A 15,782-nucleotide genomic window follows, 5' to 3' on the forward strand; every position below is an offset into this window, starting at 1 on the left:
TGTGTTGGTCTTCTGTAGCATGGTCTCATGTCTTTTGAGTTCTCAAAACATCAGGCTCATAAAGCAAAAGTTCTGTGCAAGCCACAAATTTGTAAAGCTCTTTGTGTGAGCTAAGTATCAGAGGTCCAGCAGGCCCGTACTGTGGTTATACAGCTGTACTGTGCCAACTGTACGCATATATACGGATGCTGTTTGTTCCTCTTAACCTATGGCTGCTTCTCATTCCTGCCAGGTACTTTGATTACTGTACTGGAGAAACTGCTGTCCCAGAAGACAGAGTCAGAGCATGCAGGGTGCCTGGTCATTTGTGCAGCCCTCAACAATGCAGCTAAAGTTCGGGAGCTCCTTCAGAAGTACCCGGACAAGGCAAGTTTTCAAGACATCCTGAATGGTTATGTTTTGTTGCTCCTCTTTAAAATACTGTCATAAAACTTTGTAGTCAAGTGGGGAAAAGGATGGGAGAAAAATAATAGATTTTTCAGACCTTGTATTAGCTCCTAACAGCCAGAAAATTATTTTATTAACTTGCTGCAATTTAGGATTAACTTTGTATGTTAAATGTTTATATTTTATGGCTCCAGTTTGTGGCATTAAATCTGAACTAGAGTTAAGTTCTTAATGCACGTTTCCAAAGTTGGCTTTTCCTGGATTTCCTGTATAGACACCGCACCTGTAGAATTAGGGGAAGAGGTATTTATCTATATGAAAACAGTAGCAAGGTGTCCAAGTATCTAGCCTGCGTTCGAAAAGAAAGCCACGGGTTGTGTCTGGCTGAACGTGTCTGTCCTTAGATGACCTTGCAAAATGGCTTTGTTGGAATCAGGAAAGAGAAAAGCTGCCCAGATCCTGATGCTGTGCATGTCTGTGCAGTGCCTTATCTCATGTCTGACTGGAGCCGGGGACTGGGCTTGACTTGTTCCTGAACAATTTATGTGCTTGCAGAGTGCCAAACTGTTAGGATCTACTCAAATCACTGCTCTTTCATGCTGCCTGTTTGAAGGTTCGAGCCTCTTCAGTGAGGGGTACAGGATTTATAAACGGGTTAAAAAAGGAGAACCAAAGTATTTCAGCAGTGTCCTTGGAAACCATTGGTAACAACACATAAGTTTTGTTGAGGCTATGTCTGTATGGCTAGCAGGAGTAACTGGATGTGTGAACCAGGAAAACCAGGATCAATTCTGAAGGAACCCCTGTGAAACTGATGTAGTTGTTAGTTGTCTGGTATTTATTATAGTTCTTTATTTACAAAGTTAACGGGGCCTCTGGAGATGGGAGAAATAGACAAATACCTGCAATTGTCAATTTTATCCCAGATAAGAGAGTGCCAAGAGTCAGGAATCCATTATGTTATTAGTTATTTTCATCAGATTTCTATTTCTATTCTATATTCTATTTCTATTCTAATACTTATATTAATAAACTAGTTATTTCTATGTAACTAGGGTTATATTCAGCAAGAGGAGGCTGGATTTGAGGCTCGCTCAGTGCAAGTTGGAATTGCTTGCCAAGGCCTTTCCAGCTTATCAGCATTGTCTTCCTTGTGTAAACACAAGAATAACACAGTGGCCTCTAATGCCTCCTTGCCTAAATGACTCACCCATCATTTTGATTGAATCAAGAGAAGTCTTGCCTGTTCTGCTCTCCTGACTGCTGCATAGAACCAGCTGCAGGGAAGAAATCCTCTGTTCTCCTTGCCAGTCTGCCGAGGTTTTACTAGCTCCTTCATCTCTTCTTCTTAGCATCCCACTGATTTCAGTAACTTCTTTTCCTTTTTTTTTTTCCTTGTCTTTCATACAGCCTTTCTTTGTTCTTCAGTCCCTTTAATTCTCAAAAAAATCTCGTTGCAGCATTTCAACACTGTGATACACCCTCCAGCCATTGTGCCCAGTAAAGTACCTGGAGTAACATGGAACAATGGGGACTTGGCATCTTCAAAGCCTTATGCAAAGCTAATTTGATTTTCTCACATATTTTCCTATTGGGAAAGGAGTTGTTGGCAGAGATGTCAAGAAGTATTCTGCTTGCAGGCATAGAGAGATTTGGCATCAGAGCTGCAATTAGAGCCCTGGCTTCCAGCTCTGTTCACTCGCTTCTCCCTTCTTGACTGAATGTGTTGTCCCCTTCCCCTTTAGAAGTATTTTGGGACAAGGTCGACCTTGTTGTTGATGTACATAAAGCAGAGCCAACAGGGCACGGTTTCTGCTTAACGTTTCTGAGCCTGCAACTGTTCTGCAGCTAGTGACTTCCATCCTGCTAGGCCTGCTCTAGAACAGAGCTAAGGCCTGAACACAAGGCAAGGTCTGCCCTAATCAAGCTGTTTGCTGTGTCTCTGCCCTTCCTGTAGGTCGACGCAAAGAACCAGGGCAGAACTGCCCTGCAGATTGCCTCTTATCAGGGGCATCTGGATGTTGTGAAGATTTTGCTGCAGGCACATGCCACAGTCAACCTAAGGGATGAAGAGGGAGATACAGCACTGCACTACGCAGCTTTTGGGTAGGATATCTTTCTTCTTGCTGTCTCTGATACAAGACCTAAAGGGCTGCAAAAGGACATTTCTAGATAGAAATGGGCAGTCTGTGTGAAGGGTGTGTGGTTGATGGAGGCTTTTCTCTGGTTTTACCTTATGTTAGAAATTAGCCTTTGAGCTTCAGGGTCACAAGTGCATTTCTTAGTGCACTAATTTAACCTCCACAGCTAGGTCACTTTCTGTGCTAGAAATTTTGGGGAGAATCAGAAAAAGTGATAAGAAGTTTTTGGTGATTAGATTCTTTTTCAGGGGGGGTGGTTTAGTTGGTTGGGATTAGTTTGTTTGGTTTCTGAAAGTGCATATGTTTTCCGAGCAAGATGAAAGGTTGAATTGTGTCGTCAGTTACCAGGAAAGAGAGAGCAGATTCTAGAGTACAAATTAGGAAGGTTTTGTTGTGTTTGGGTTTGGTGGTGGGTTTCTTTTTTTTATAATACTAAGAGGAGGTGGGATGAGGTTGAGAGGATACAAAACCCGAGAATTTCTGTCCCGCATGACATCCTTGTCTCTAAGTTGGAGAGACATGGATTTGATGGATGGGCCACTCAGTGGATAAGGAATTGGCTGGATGGTCGCACTCAAAGAGTTGCAGTCAAAGGCTCAGTGTCCAAGTGGAGACCAGCGACGAGTGACGTTCCTCAGGGGTTGGTATTGGGACCAGCACTGTTTAACATCTTTGTCAGTGACATGGACAGTGAGATTGAGCAGACCCTCAGCAAGTTTGCCAATGACACCAAGCTGTGTGGTGCAGTCAGCACGCTGGAGGGAAGGGATGCCGTCCAGAGGGACCTTGTCAGGCTGGAGAGGTGGGCCCGTGTGAACCTCATGAAGTTCAACAAGGCCAAGGGCAAGGTCCTGCACATGGGTCAGGGCAATCCCAAGCACAGTTGCAGGCTGGGTGAAGAATGGATTGAGAGTAGCTCTGAGGAGAAGGACTTGGGGGTGTTGGTGGACAAGAAACTCAACATGAGCTGACAATGCACACTTGCAGCCCGGAAAGCCAACTGTATCCTGGGCCGCATCAAAAGAAGCGTGACCAGCAGGTCGAGGGAGGTGATCCTGCCCCTCTAATCCACTCTTGTGAGACCCTGCCTGGAGTACTGTGTCCAGCTTTGGGGCCCCAACATAAGGAGGACATAGAGCTGTTGGAGTGAGCCCAGGAGGAGGCCACGAAGATGATCAGAGGGCTGGAGCACCTCTGCTATGGAGACAGGCTGAGAGAGTTGGGGTTGTTCAGCCTGGAGAAGAGAAGGCTCCGGTGAGACCTTATAGCAACCTTCCAGGGGCCTACAAGAAAGCTGGAGAGGGACTGTTTACAAGGGCATGGAGAGGACAAGGGGGAATGGCTTTTACTCTCTGCACAGCATTGAATCTAATCTCTCTTACTCCTTGCTTTTGAATCAGAAACCAAGCTGAGGTTGCCCGTGCGCTTATTGCTAAAGGAGCCAGTGCGGACCTGTTGAACAATGCAAAGTGCACAGCGTTGTATGTTGCTGTCAGTCAAGGATTCACAGATGTGGTGCGGACCCTCTGTGAGCTCAACTGTGATGTCAACCTCCCAGTAAGTTTGGGGGTTTGTGGGATTTAGGGGGGAGGGTGTGTGTTTGGGGTTGTTTGTTTTTCTTTTCTGAGGTGGGGAGGTGCTTCTTTATGTCTTACACCATTTGTTGCTTCATAGAATTAAAGGTTATTCTCTTCAAATGCACTACTGTGCATTGCACAGGGGAAGTATTCCTCTAAGTTCAGTGCTCTGAAATTCCGGGTTTCTGCTCCTTCATCGTTGTGAGTCTGCTCAGCTCAGTCCAGCAGCACTGTTTCTGCTGTGCTGGACTCGGGCTTCCAGTGAGAGCTGACCCGCTGCCGATGTGTGTTGTTCAAACACTCTTTGTTCCCAGCAGTAACGAGTGGTGAGGTTTTTAAGACCGGCATTTAGGAACTTGAAGGGCAGTGATGGTGAATTGGACCCAGCCCACTTTTAGGTTGTGCTTGTATGATGGTGAGACTGGCCTGTGCTGGGTCTGTCTCAAAGCTGGTTAGGAATGTTGGCACCTGTCTACTCAGCAGCTGGGTTCAAGCCCTGGGGAAAGGATTTCACAAAGGTTATGAAACTGCTGTGGATGTCAGTGATGTTTGGCCTGGAATTGTATGTGACCTGGTGACACTATATATCTTCTTGTCTTGAACTGTCCCTCAGGGTGAGCTGTTGCATTTGACACTCTGAGGTAGGTAACCTGTATTCTGCTTTGGTATCCTTGTATAGGATTCCCAGGGAGACACCCCCCTGCATTATGCTATCACTGCAGATTACAAAGTCGTTATTGAGATTCTCACTGAAGTACCCAACATAGACTTCACTGTCCAGAATTGTCAAGGCTTCAACCTGCTCCACTATTCCGCTCTAAAAGGCAACAAGCTGTAAGTGACCCTTTTTCAGTTTTACTGCTTTTACAGATGCTAACTCGTGCTTGCTGTCTTAACAGTAAGAAGGCAGTGGATGTAGTTCTAGATAGCTAGAAAGGAAATGGTTATACATTTCTTGGGTTTAGATAAGGCTAGGTATAGCTGTTGCCCTTGTCCTTCCATCCTTCATGCATTCACAGGAAACTGCTGCCTGGTGTCCCCATCCCAGCTTTCTCATACTCCCCTAGCTTGTCTAGGAAATCTGTCTGCTTCTAGATAGTCTCCGCAGACGTTTGGGTTCACGCATGGAAGGACAGGAAGAAGGTCTGTAGTAAACAGTACTTGAAAAGACTGTGTCTAACTGAGAGCCTCTGGAATTCTTCCAAGGATAAATTTGCTCATTATTTTCATAGCAGTGTGAGTTTACCCTGCTTTATTAAATGATAACTGAGGGCTTTTGTTTTATTCTTGTAATTCAGTCTGTGAGATAGAGGGAGTGCTCTGTGTCACAGTTGCCAACTCATGGTGCTGCCGCCTATTAAACCACGAACATTCATAACTACTGAGCAGAAGAGGCAGGCCTGTCTCTTCTGCATTGTTTTCTTTCCTGATAAGTAACTCTTCCATCTCTGTTAACCTCCAACACTCTAGAGCCATAAAGAAGATTTTAGCAAGAGCTCGGCAGCTGGTTGACTCCAAAAAGGAAGACGGCTTCACTGCCCTGCACCTTGCTGCTCTCAATAATCACAAAGAAGTGGCAGAAATTCTCATCAAAGAGGTAAGAAACAAAACCAAACCACCACCACCAAAACCTCCCATCTGTCCCACTCTCAAAACCCCACATTTCCTAAACACTTTTGAGTTAATGCTGGCCTTGCAAGAATGTCTCTGTCTCTTTGAAGAGCTGGCATTCTTTGCCAGACTTTGAAGAACAGGGGTCGGCATTCCTGAGAGTATTTTCCTTTTGGCACTGGCAGTAGAGGAGAAGGGTATCTTGCAGGCTAGAACAAAGTGAGTTGGAACTGGAACAACCTTCCCTACTTCACAGGTATAGCTCAGAGCTCAGGAGAAGGCTGAAGCTACCCAGCTACTGATTGTTCTATGGTGGGTTTCTCACTCTTCATTTTCAGGAAAGAATATCTGAAGACATGTATTCCATTTTAATGCAGAACAAAATATTTTGACATGTTTCCTCTCTGTCTCTACCCTTTGCTGCTGCCTTCCCCTGCAGGTTTAGCAGAGGGGCAAAATGATTCAGATTTGAACAGGTTTTCCTCCCCATTGCTTTGGAGAGGGGAAACCAAAGCACACGGGTAGCAAGGAATCAATATTGCTTTAGAGGAGCTAATCCATGACTGTTTGCTTGGAGCAGTTCCAGGATTTGGTTGTGTCAGGGAAGTGATGAGTTGTCATATTCAAGGCATCACCAGGAAGATGTTATCTGTGTGTTGGTTGAGCACTTGGCTTCTGAGCCTCCCTTTCTTGATATTTGAGGCGTGGGGGCCATATGGCCAAGATACACAGGAGATCTCTATACTGCTGTCCTGACAAAGATGGGCTTGAGACTTGAGACCTCAGCAAACACCACAGCTGCAGCACTTTTCTTCAGCCAAACTCAGCAGCAGCAACTCACTCTGATGCAATTCTTCTCTTCAAGGGTCGCTGTGATGTCAACCTCAAGAACAACCGTAACCAGACACCGCTGCACCTGGCTGTCATCCAGGGACATGTAGGGATGGTGCAACTGCTGGTCAGCGAAGGCAGTGATGTCAATGCTGAAGATGAGGATGGGGACACAGCCATGCACATTGCCTTGGAACGGCAGCAGCTAATGTCCGTCATGATGGCGAAGCGTGAAGGGGAACTGGGGTTGTCCCTCCTTTCCAAGGTGAGCTGGAAGTTGGAGAAATTCCAGCACCAAAGGCAGGAAAATGTTTGACAATGTCAGAATGAGAGCAGATAGTGGGATCTGTGGGGGCAAAGGAAGGCAGCAAAATTGTGTAACGCCAGTCCAGATGGGGAATGTGGAAACAAACCTTCTTGTTTGTGGGAAAGCAAGAACAGATCCTCTGAGGCTTTTGAGGGTATGCTTGAATTTATAGCATGATACTTTACATAGTCAGACAACACTTCATACTGTCTCCCCCGATATTTTTATTAGCGTTGTGCGATTCTTTCTTTACATGGGAAAGGTCATGAATTCAGTTGCACAGCCAAGAGTCTTGGGTTTAATTCATGCCCCAGAACCACAGCAATTCATTTCTGTCTGATGGCATGGAAAATATGAGGATAGCTAACCACAAACACCCCAGTTATCTGCATATGTAGAGCAGAATGTGAGAGGTGAGATATGTCAGGCAGAAGGATAAAAGCTGTGTGGTTACAAAGCCTGAACTGGATTTCACCATGTTGCTCTGTATTCATGGATATATAAGGCATTTCAGGAAAGGCCTGAGATCTAGAAATCGGTGCATGATATGCCAAGCACTGGAAGCTTCATCTGGCTTTTTGGCAAAGATACTAAATTAGTGGTTCAAAGTATTCTGCCATCCATGTAAATTCCAACATGTGCACACGTCAGATTTGCGGTGCAAACCAAGAGTGCAAACATTGGTTATACTTTGTGGGTGGAGTGAGAATGATGCTATTGTAGGGATAATTTAGTAAACTGGAAAATCTGGCGTAGATTATTTTTATTGTAATTTGAAATGATCAGAAAAAATTAAAGTGACATTCTGAAGGGCTGCTTGCTGTGTGTCAAACCACCCATTCCTCCTTTCTACCTGTTGGTGCTTGAAAAAGCCTGGTGCATTGCTCTTCTTCCATTCTGCTCGTTGCCAAGCTACCAGTGTTGACAGCATGAGTTGACAGCTCAAGTGCATGGCGAAAGATGCTCCAGCCTCAGGTCCTTAGGCTTGTTCAGGCGCTGACATTCCTCAGAGACACTAGATTTTCTAGTGTTGGGTCTTAGCTTGTGCTAGGGAGAGCCACTAGCTAGTCCTGGATGCAGAAAGTCTTAAGGCAACATGAGAGATCTGTGCGTGTCATTCCCAATACTATTTACAGCAGTGCTATATCTAGGTGCTGTAGGCTCCTTCATGTCTAATTTTACTTGCCCTGACCTACATGGTCTTTTAAGTCAGTGGAAAATGTTCGTTGACTTCAAATTAGCTTGGATAATGTACACAAAAACTTGGGTGTTTAAATAGCTGTCACTTAGGGCTCCAAACACCAGCTGTTCATCAATTGGTATGTGCTGCGGTGCCTTCAGCATACGTCCTTTTCGCTACCTGAAGAAATGAGCGCCTGGTACTATGATTAGTAATGAGTAGCACCAGTTAGGACCAGTCTTACGCACTCTTGTTCCTGGAATGCAAGATTTCAATCTGCTATTTACATGATGAAGAATCTTTTTGTGTTTTCAAAAAAGACAGCTAAACTACACTTTCAATTTGTAAGTACAAGGATTAAGACTTTGTTTTGAATTTGATACAGGTCAAAGTCATGTAGCAGAAGCTTTTTCTATTAACAGAGTGTTTCTCAACATCTTATAGCTGCAGGCTTCTGGCTTTCTTGGAAACGTAGAGCTGAATGTTGGAACTGCAATTGCATGTTACTTAGCACAAGAAGGAGCAGATATTAATTATGCAAACCATCGGGGAAAGTCTCCTTTAGACCTCATTACAGATGGAAGGATTGTCCAGATCATCAAAGACTTCTCACAGAAATTCAGGTAAACCATGTCCTCTGGAAACTAGCTACAGTATACTTCCTTGCAAAGTGCAGAGTGCTCCCACAGCACTGAGGTGTCACTGCGTGCAGCTCTCGTTCCAGGAGGGATGCAGCATCTTTGAAACACTTTGGATGTCAGTCTGAGCGCCTCCTGTTTTCATCCGGAGCTGGTTGCTGACCCTGTGTTTCTGGAGGGGTTATTTAAGGGTGCATACTGCCATTTGAAAGAGTTGGGAAGAGCAGATTAATGCTGCTCGGTGCAAACTTGGCTTCTTGACTTACAGAGAAGCCCAGAGGCAGTCTGAGAAGACTGGCCACTGAAGCCAAGAGCAACTTCTCTCTTGCAGAGTAATTCTGGGTTCTGTTTTACTTACATTGGATTCTGCAGTTACAGGTATTTGAAGTCTAAAAAGAGAGGAAGCGCAACAAAAGAGTGGGCACTAGAATCCACAGAATTTATTCCAGAACTAGATAAATGCTTGTTTTTCAAGTGATAAGAGAAATAACTGATAAAATGCCAAAGGGCGAGTAGCAAGTCAAAGATGGCTTTATCTCAGGTTCTGAGAAACATTTGTTTGGATTTTGACTTTGCAAACATGAAAGCAGAGTTGTGTTTGATCTGAGGGCACGGACCCCCAGTCGTGTACTGCTGGAAGAGGAACCGTGCAGCAGGCGCTGTAATCGGCCATGCTTCTGGTCCACTGTAAATAACAGATGAAATGTGTCCCTTTAAACATCTTCTACGGGAATTTTGTCAGTGCACTATATGTTGGATTAAGGGGGTTTTTTGCTTAAAGAATGCCAGTTTTTTCTGACTGACATTTCTCATAACAGTGTACTGGTTTCAGCTTCTGGGTTGAGGTTTGACTGGAGGATTTGGGGGTGTGTCTGCGGAGTTAAGGCAGCCGCTGCAGACCGAGTGCTGTATGCTAGATCATAAGCCTCGGTACACCGTGGCGTGGCCCAGCATCGCACACAGGAGCTGTCAGGACGGGATGGTTAGTTATACCTTCTTAAGCTGCTTCGTTAGTCTGACTGAAATTAACAGGTCTAGAAGAGGAAGAGTATCTGGGATTTATATGCATTTATAATGAAGCTACTGCCACTTCAGTAGGAAGCTACGTAGCAGTTTCCTCCCAGAAACTTGCCAATTTTGTATCAAAAGGCCAAAAAGCACCCCTTTTGCAACACTCCTAGTGGGGCAGGAATTTTTTGGCAGTACTGAAGACATTTGCTAGTAAATGACCATCCTTGTCCCTTCTGTTCAATCATTAATCATTCTTGCAATTTAGGTAGTAGGTCTAGCTAGCAGATGACTGGCTGGCAGGAAAAGTAACGGATGGACTGGATGCTGAGGGCTTTGGATTTGGGGCTCATAGTGCCAGGACAGAAATCTGAATCTGAGCCTGTATTATGTAAGAGGCAAACTCACAGACAACCACCCCAGGCACTTTTCAAGAATATGCAAATATGGAGGATCCTTAGAGCTGCACTTTTTAAATATCTCCTAAAAGCTGACTCTTTCCAGCAGATGACTGTACTGTCAATACCTTACTGTTGCCCTCCAAAAGAGCAGTTTCAACTTGTGTAAATATTAGTCATCTCTGCTCTTTCCCTGTTTGTTTTTTTTTAGCTAGAGCCAGTCAGAATCCCAGCTGCTAGAGGCTGAGTGGGTACCACTAGGGCAGTGAAGGTTCACAGGTTTATGCTACCTGAGCATCTGCTGCTCTGTCTCCATGTGGAGTATTTGCCAGGGATCAATACAATGTTACCTGGTTGCTGAAGGAGGACCTGGAGTATGTGGCTCAAATTTTATTACGTGTTCATGGTTGCAGGGAACAGCAGGTTTCTTCAGACAGCTCAGCCATCACCTGCAGCCTTCGCCGTGTGCACACTACCCCCAACACGATGACCAACCTTAGTGTCTCGAGTGTGGCAGTCCCCACAGAGTGCCTGGTCTGCTCAGAGCTGGCCTTGCTCATCCATTTCTTCCCGTGCCAGCACAGTATTGTGTGTGAAGGTAAGTCCACTCTGGGTTTTTTTCCTTTTTTTAAAAACTTTTCTTTCCTGTTCCATCAGATAGCTTCCCTAACTGGACTCTCATAAATGAATCAAGCTCTGTCTAGACACAAAGCTATTGTGCTGTTTGTGTCCTGAAACAACCCCAGCCATGATTTCAGCACCACCTCTTATCTAAGATGTCCAAAGCTACCTATGAAAAGCACAGTGTTCTGACCACCTGCTGACTGGCACCCCAGGCACCTCTGCTTGTGCTTATAGGTGCCCTGGATAATTAAGCAGGAAAACCAGATGTTTCAGTTCTGGCTGGCAGTGCTTTATCCATCAAAACCCTCCTGAGAAGGATTTCCCTCTTCTCTGGCTTTTGCTACTGGTTTGCATTTCAGTTGTTTTAATGGGAGCCTGCTCAAGCAGGCAAGTGTCAGCAAGTTTGTTATCTCGCAAGGCGCTCACAGTCTGACCACAGGGAATTTGGTAGGGACTCTGTGCCAGGGCTGCATCTTTTCCCCTCAGAGCAAAGGGCTGTTTTGATCCACTGTTTTGTGCAGCAGTTCCAGTAGCACAGAGCAGCGAGGACTTAAAAGTGTTCTATTTGCTACTGGCATAGGAAAGACTAAACCAAGAGACTAGAACATAGCTGAAAAAGGAAGTAGTGTCCTCATCTCCATGCAGAAAAAAATCTCTTAATAGTTTTTGGATTGTTCAAAGCTGATGATCTTGAGTCTGTTACCTTCCTTTTGATTCTGGCATCAGTGGGCTTAATTGTAATCTCTTCTTGTGTCGTTCATGGTAGAATGCTCCAGGAGAATGAAGAAGTGCATCAAATGTCAAGTGACAATAACCAAAAAACTGAAACAAGGTATGTTTGCTGTTCCTACTGTTAAATGCTGTGGGAAGGGTCCTGCACAGTGTTAGTTCAAGCAGCATCAATGATTTTCGGTGAAATAAGCACAAGAAAGGGAGTTGATTTTTTTTTTTATTATTGTTGGTTGGGGTTTTTTTGATGTGTGCGTGCCTGTTGCATTGACCACCTTTAGAGAGGAAAAGGTAGATTTGGCTAAGCTCAAGCTGCATAGACAGGACACTTGAGGAAGCTTGTCCAGTGCCTAGCTTATTTTGTATATTGAAAGTAAATATCAAGTTTTCCATGTGTCAGTCTAACCGTTTTCACAGGCAGTGATTTAACAGTGAAAATTTGTGAGAAAGGAAAAATTACACCTTGTGAAAGCCTTGCTTCTCCCTTGGCTGAAATTATGGTGCCTATGCAGGGCTGGTATTAGCCAGCTATCCAGGAACCATTGAGCTGGATTGTTTTGATAAAGCTCTTTAGCCCAGTTTTAAACAGATTGTCTTCTGTCCACATTACTCTGCATCCAGAATGGGCAGTGTTATGCATGTCAGCAAGCTAGTAGCAGGTTTGCACTTGCCTTGGAATTAATGCAGGTTACCCACTGAAGCTTTTTCCTTAGCGGCTGTCAGAGTCGATGTCTTTCTAGCCAAGATCACTCTTAGGGCATGTGCATATTAAAATGAATTGCATGTCCTGGTGCTCATGGCTTAGCATTGTGGACTCCTTTGCTGGAGTCAGACTGTAGTCTTATGACTTGATGCCTGGACAAAAGCATAGAGGAACCGAGAATCTGTCGCACGGCATTGGACACACACAGCTGGCAAAGACAGAAATCCTCTTTGGAACTCTATAACGCAAAAAATAGCAAGTTTACCTGATATTAGGTAGGAACATTTGTCCTTGCTACAGACTGGCAACAAAATACTGATGAGAATTCCAAATGAGCCATTTGCATGCAAATTTCCACTGGAGGAGGAACACCGAGGTCTCTTGAGAATATCAGCAGGACTTCCCCATCAGTGATGTCTTCAGTGTTTGCCTTTAGCAAGCTCCCCGTCCCCACTTCACCTTTATGTATTTGAAATCACTTCGTGCACCAATGAAGTGCAACTAATTCCAGAATGTTGGGGAAAGGGACATCTATATTGAAGTGTAAAGCTGCCTAATCAAAGATTGAGAAGCAGAAGATGAACAGTGGCTGTATTGAGCTGAAACCAGGAGATTTCAGGAGGTATTTACCTAAGCTGGCAGTTGTCCAGGATTTGGGGTCCTTTCATTTCATAGAGTTGACTAAATGACTCTCTTTGTGTAGCTTCATGTATGCAAAAGTCAACGTAAGTGGCATCAAATGAGTTCTTCTTGTTTTACCATGTGTGTCCTGAAAGACTTAACCAGAAATTTGAATCCCAAATGTGAACAGGAGGTTGAGAGAACATAGTACTGATAGCACTGTAAGGATTCCCGGACTAGCACGGCAGAGCATCACAACCAGCTTTGAATGCTTTTACTTGAAGGTAGCAGCAGCCTATTGCAGAACACCAAGGCAGGACATTTCAGACAACGTCTTGTTTCCTGTAAAAACAACAGACAAACAAACAAACTCAAACAAAAACACACACACAAGCCAGCTGAGCAGCTAAATGGAGGAAAGCGACACTGGCCAGTCTGTAAAAAGCATCATCTCAGGCTTTTTATTTGAGGACTCCCTGGATAAGGCTCAGTGAAGAGAGTTTAGTCGGAACTAATTGCTACTCTTGAGGGCCAGAGTCTAATATAAAGAGACACTGCCTGAGGCAGAGGACACTAGTGACTAACTCTCTTCCCGCTCTCCACCCCTGCAGACAGCACCGAGGTGGAGTGCAGCCCAAGCTCTGAATCCACAGATCAGAGGAAGCTCATGGAGGAGCTGCAGAACCGCTACCGGCAGATGGAAGAGCGCATCACCTGCCCTATTTGCATCGATGACCAAATCAAACTGGTCTTCCAGTGTGGACATGGCTCTTGCCCAGACTGCAGCACAGCCCTTACTGTCTGCCCCATCTGCCGGCAGGCTATCCGGGAGAGGATTCAGATCTTTGTCTAAGGATATGCTTGCTTCCCCTCCCATTCCCACCTCCCTCCTTTACTTCCTTTTTGTTTGCATTTTAGATGAGAAGTGCTAGTGAGGCTGATGTGTTTGGCTACCTGCAAAGCCATCCTGAAAGAGGGGGAAGCAAATAACTCATGTGACTTGGGTGGAGGTGGAGGGAGTCCCCTCTACTTACAGTGTCGTAAGGCCAAGGAGCGGTGCGTGAGGGCAGGCAGCCCCCTCACTCTGTGCTGCTGATCCGTCAGAAAGACCTGAAGTAAAGAACACTGATGTGTCTCCTCAAGGCAGAAGAGACTTTCAGACCAGGGGTGAATAGGCTTCCGTATGCAGATGTTTTCAACGGCGTCCGACTCCAGTGACTGCATCGTGTCTAGTGCCCTGCAGTGTCAGATTTGCAGCCTTGCACTGCTCTGAAAGGAGATGCTGTAGGAGGATGTACCTTACACCTTGGCAAGCAACGGCAAAGCACGTGCTTGCACTTCGCATGAGGAGGTATCAGAGGAGATCAGTCGTGGCGTCAGCTCTCCCAGATGCCTGTCGGTGGTAGGGAGGTAATGTCCTAAGACAGCATGCTCTCTGAACAAGTACTGTGGGCTCAACGAGAACTTGGACTGACAGAGGCAAATCTGGATGTAATGAGATCCTAAAGACAGAGCGTGTGCCTTAGAGTTAAAGTAGTGAACACTGATTGGAGAAAATATGTTGTTACAACAAATATTTCTAACCTCTAAGTGACACTCTTCCATATTTTTTTTTTTTTGGCACAACTGTGTGTTCAGAGACTCCTGAGCTCTTTATCCATAATGCCAAAGGCAGGTGTTAAATACTCCAATCAAAGTGTAAAGAAAATAAATAGTAATAATTGAGACATGAGAAAAAGGGATTTCATTTTTGTTTGTTTGTTTTGCAGCAAAACTTAATAAAATAAAATATATATTTTCCTGAGCATTAAAATGAATGTACAAACAGTAGCTGAAATATGGATCCAGCTGTATCGTGTTTTCCAGCTGTCTGACTGAAGAAATATTATCCACTGAGTCCATCCTGTAAAGTGACTGTTGGTGGAAGTGGCAACCTGTAGGGCTAGCGTGCTATGCGTGTGTGTATGTATACATACGTGTTTGCGTGTGTGGTGTATATCTTCAATGACACAATTATACATAAGCGTACTGTTTGTTACATATTGCAAGCAATATTTAAAACAAACAAAAATATTGTGTTCCTCTACTATCTTTGTTCATTAGCAAAGAGGTGGCAAACCTTCTAAAGAAATTTTTAACTTTGTGGAATATATGGTAGTTACAGGAATATTTATTACCTCTTCATAATCCCTTGGTGGTGTGAGAAAGTCTTATGTCAGAACCTCCGACTCCAATAGATAATCTTTGTCAAAATATTCACTTGAGGCTGTTATGGTTTCAGTGGATTTTTTCGAGCTATGAAAATGGATCAGATTTAATCCCTAAATTATTTGGCTGGGTTAGATTTAACACCCAAATAACCTAAAGCTGAATTTCCGAATCAGCTTCAGTAAAAATCAGAGGTGTGGATACTCATTTACTTATTTCCTAGAAGTTCGTGTTAGTGTAAATTCCTTTGGAATAAACCAGACATTTTCCCCAAATGTTTGCTGTATTGTAGGGCAGCAATAGAAAAACTACTGTGCAAAGGCTATTTTCAGAAGTACAAGGCTGAGCCATCTTTATAGCGTAAGAGCTGCTTTAACCACTATTCCGTGCAAGTGAATAATCTTCCGGACTATATATTACCGCAACACCGTGCTATTTTTTGAAATACAGTTCTTTCACAAACCTCTACATCAAATCCGAGAGTAGTTTACTGAAGGTAAAACTGATCGATGCTTTATCACCTGTGTTACATGTGTATGTGTGTTGGCACTTGGGGAGGAGGGGACAGAGGTGGCAAACTGTTCAATGTTTGTTGCGTTATCTCTTATGCCTAAGGTGTCAGTTTATTCAGGGAAAAACAACAGGGAGCATCTGCTTTATTTTTTTTATAATTTCTTTGGATACTAAACAGAGAGAGGCTTCCAAGTGAGTATTCTCCCTAAAGAAAAAAAAATTGTAGGAAGACTGCAGCCTTCAACTTCCAAACTGTGCAGCTGTTGCAGAAAATGGCTTTTTTTTTCTTTTTTTTTCCTGGCTAAT

At 44.3% G+C, this 15,782-nt stretch overlaps 1 protein-coding gene across 7 annotated transcripts in view; it reads left to right on the top strand.

The window, feature by feature from the left end:
• MIB2 (MIB E3 ubiquitin protein ligase 2) overlaps positions 1 to 14,592 on the top strand; it is a 50,957-nt gene extending 36,365 nt beyond the window's left edge. For all 7 annotated transcript variants that reach the window (XM_054849606.1, XM_054849611.1, XM_054849607.1 and 4 more), the window contains 10 exons: positions 233 to 366; positions 2,345 to 2,493; positions 3,929 to 4,085; positions 4,785 to 4,939; positions 5,576 to 5,702; positions 6,582 to 6,812; positions 8,479 to 8,657; positions 10,492 to 10,676; positions 11,469 to 11,534; positions 13,367 to 14,592. In XM_054849606.1, coding sequence (XP_054705581.1) covers positions 233 to 366; positions 2,345 to 2,493; positions 3,929 to 4,085; positions 4,785 to 4,939; positions 5,576 to 5,702; positions 6,582 to 6,812; positions 8,479 to 8,657; positions 10,492 to 10,676; positions 11,469 to 11,534; positions 13,367 to 13,608 — 1,625 coding nt within the window. In that variant the 3' untranslated portion in view covers positions 13,609 to 14,592. The remainder of the gene's footprint in view (positions 1 to 232; positions 367 to 2,344; positions 2,494 to 3,928; positions 4,086 to 4,784; positions 4,940 to 5,575; positions 5,703 to 6,581; positions 6,813 to 8,478; positions 8,658 to 10,491; positions 10,677 to 11,468; positions 11,535 to 13,366) is intronic.
• Positions 14,593 to 15,782: the final 1,190 nt, after the last annotated feature.

Source organism: Grus americana, chromosome 21 (assembly GCF_028858705.1).
Source record: "Grus americana isolate bGruAme1 chromosome 21, bGruAme1.mat, whole genome shotgun sequence".
In the NCBI taxonomy this organism is placed as follows: Eukaryota; Metazoa; Chordata; class Aves; order Gruiformes; family Gruidae; genus Grus; species Grus americana.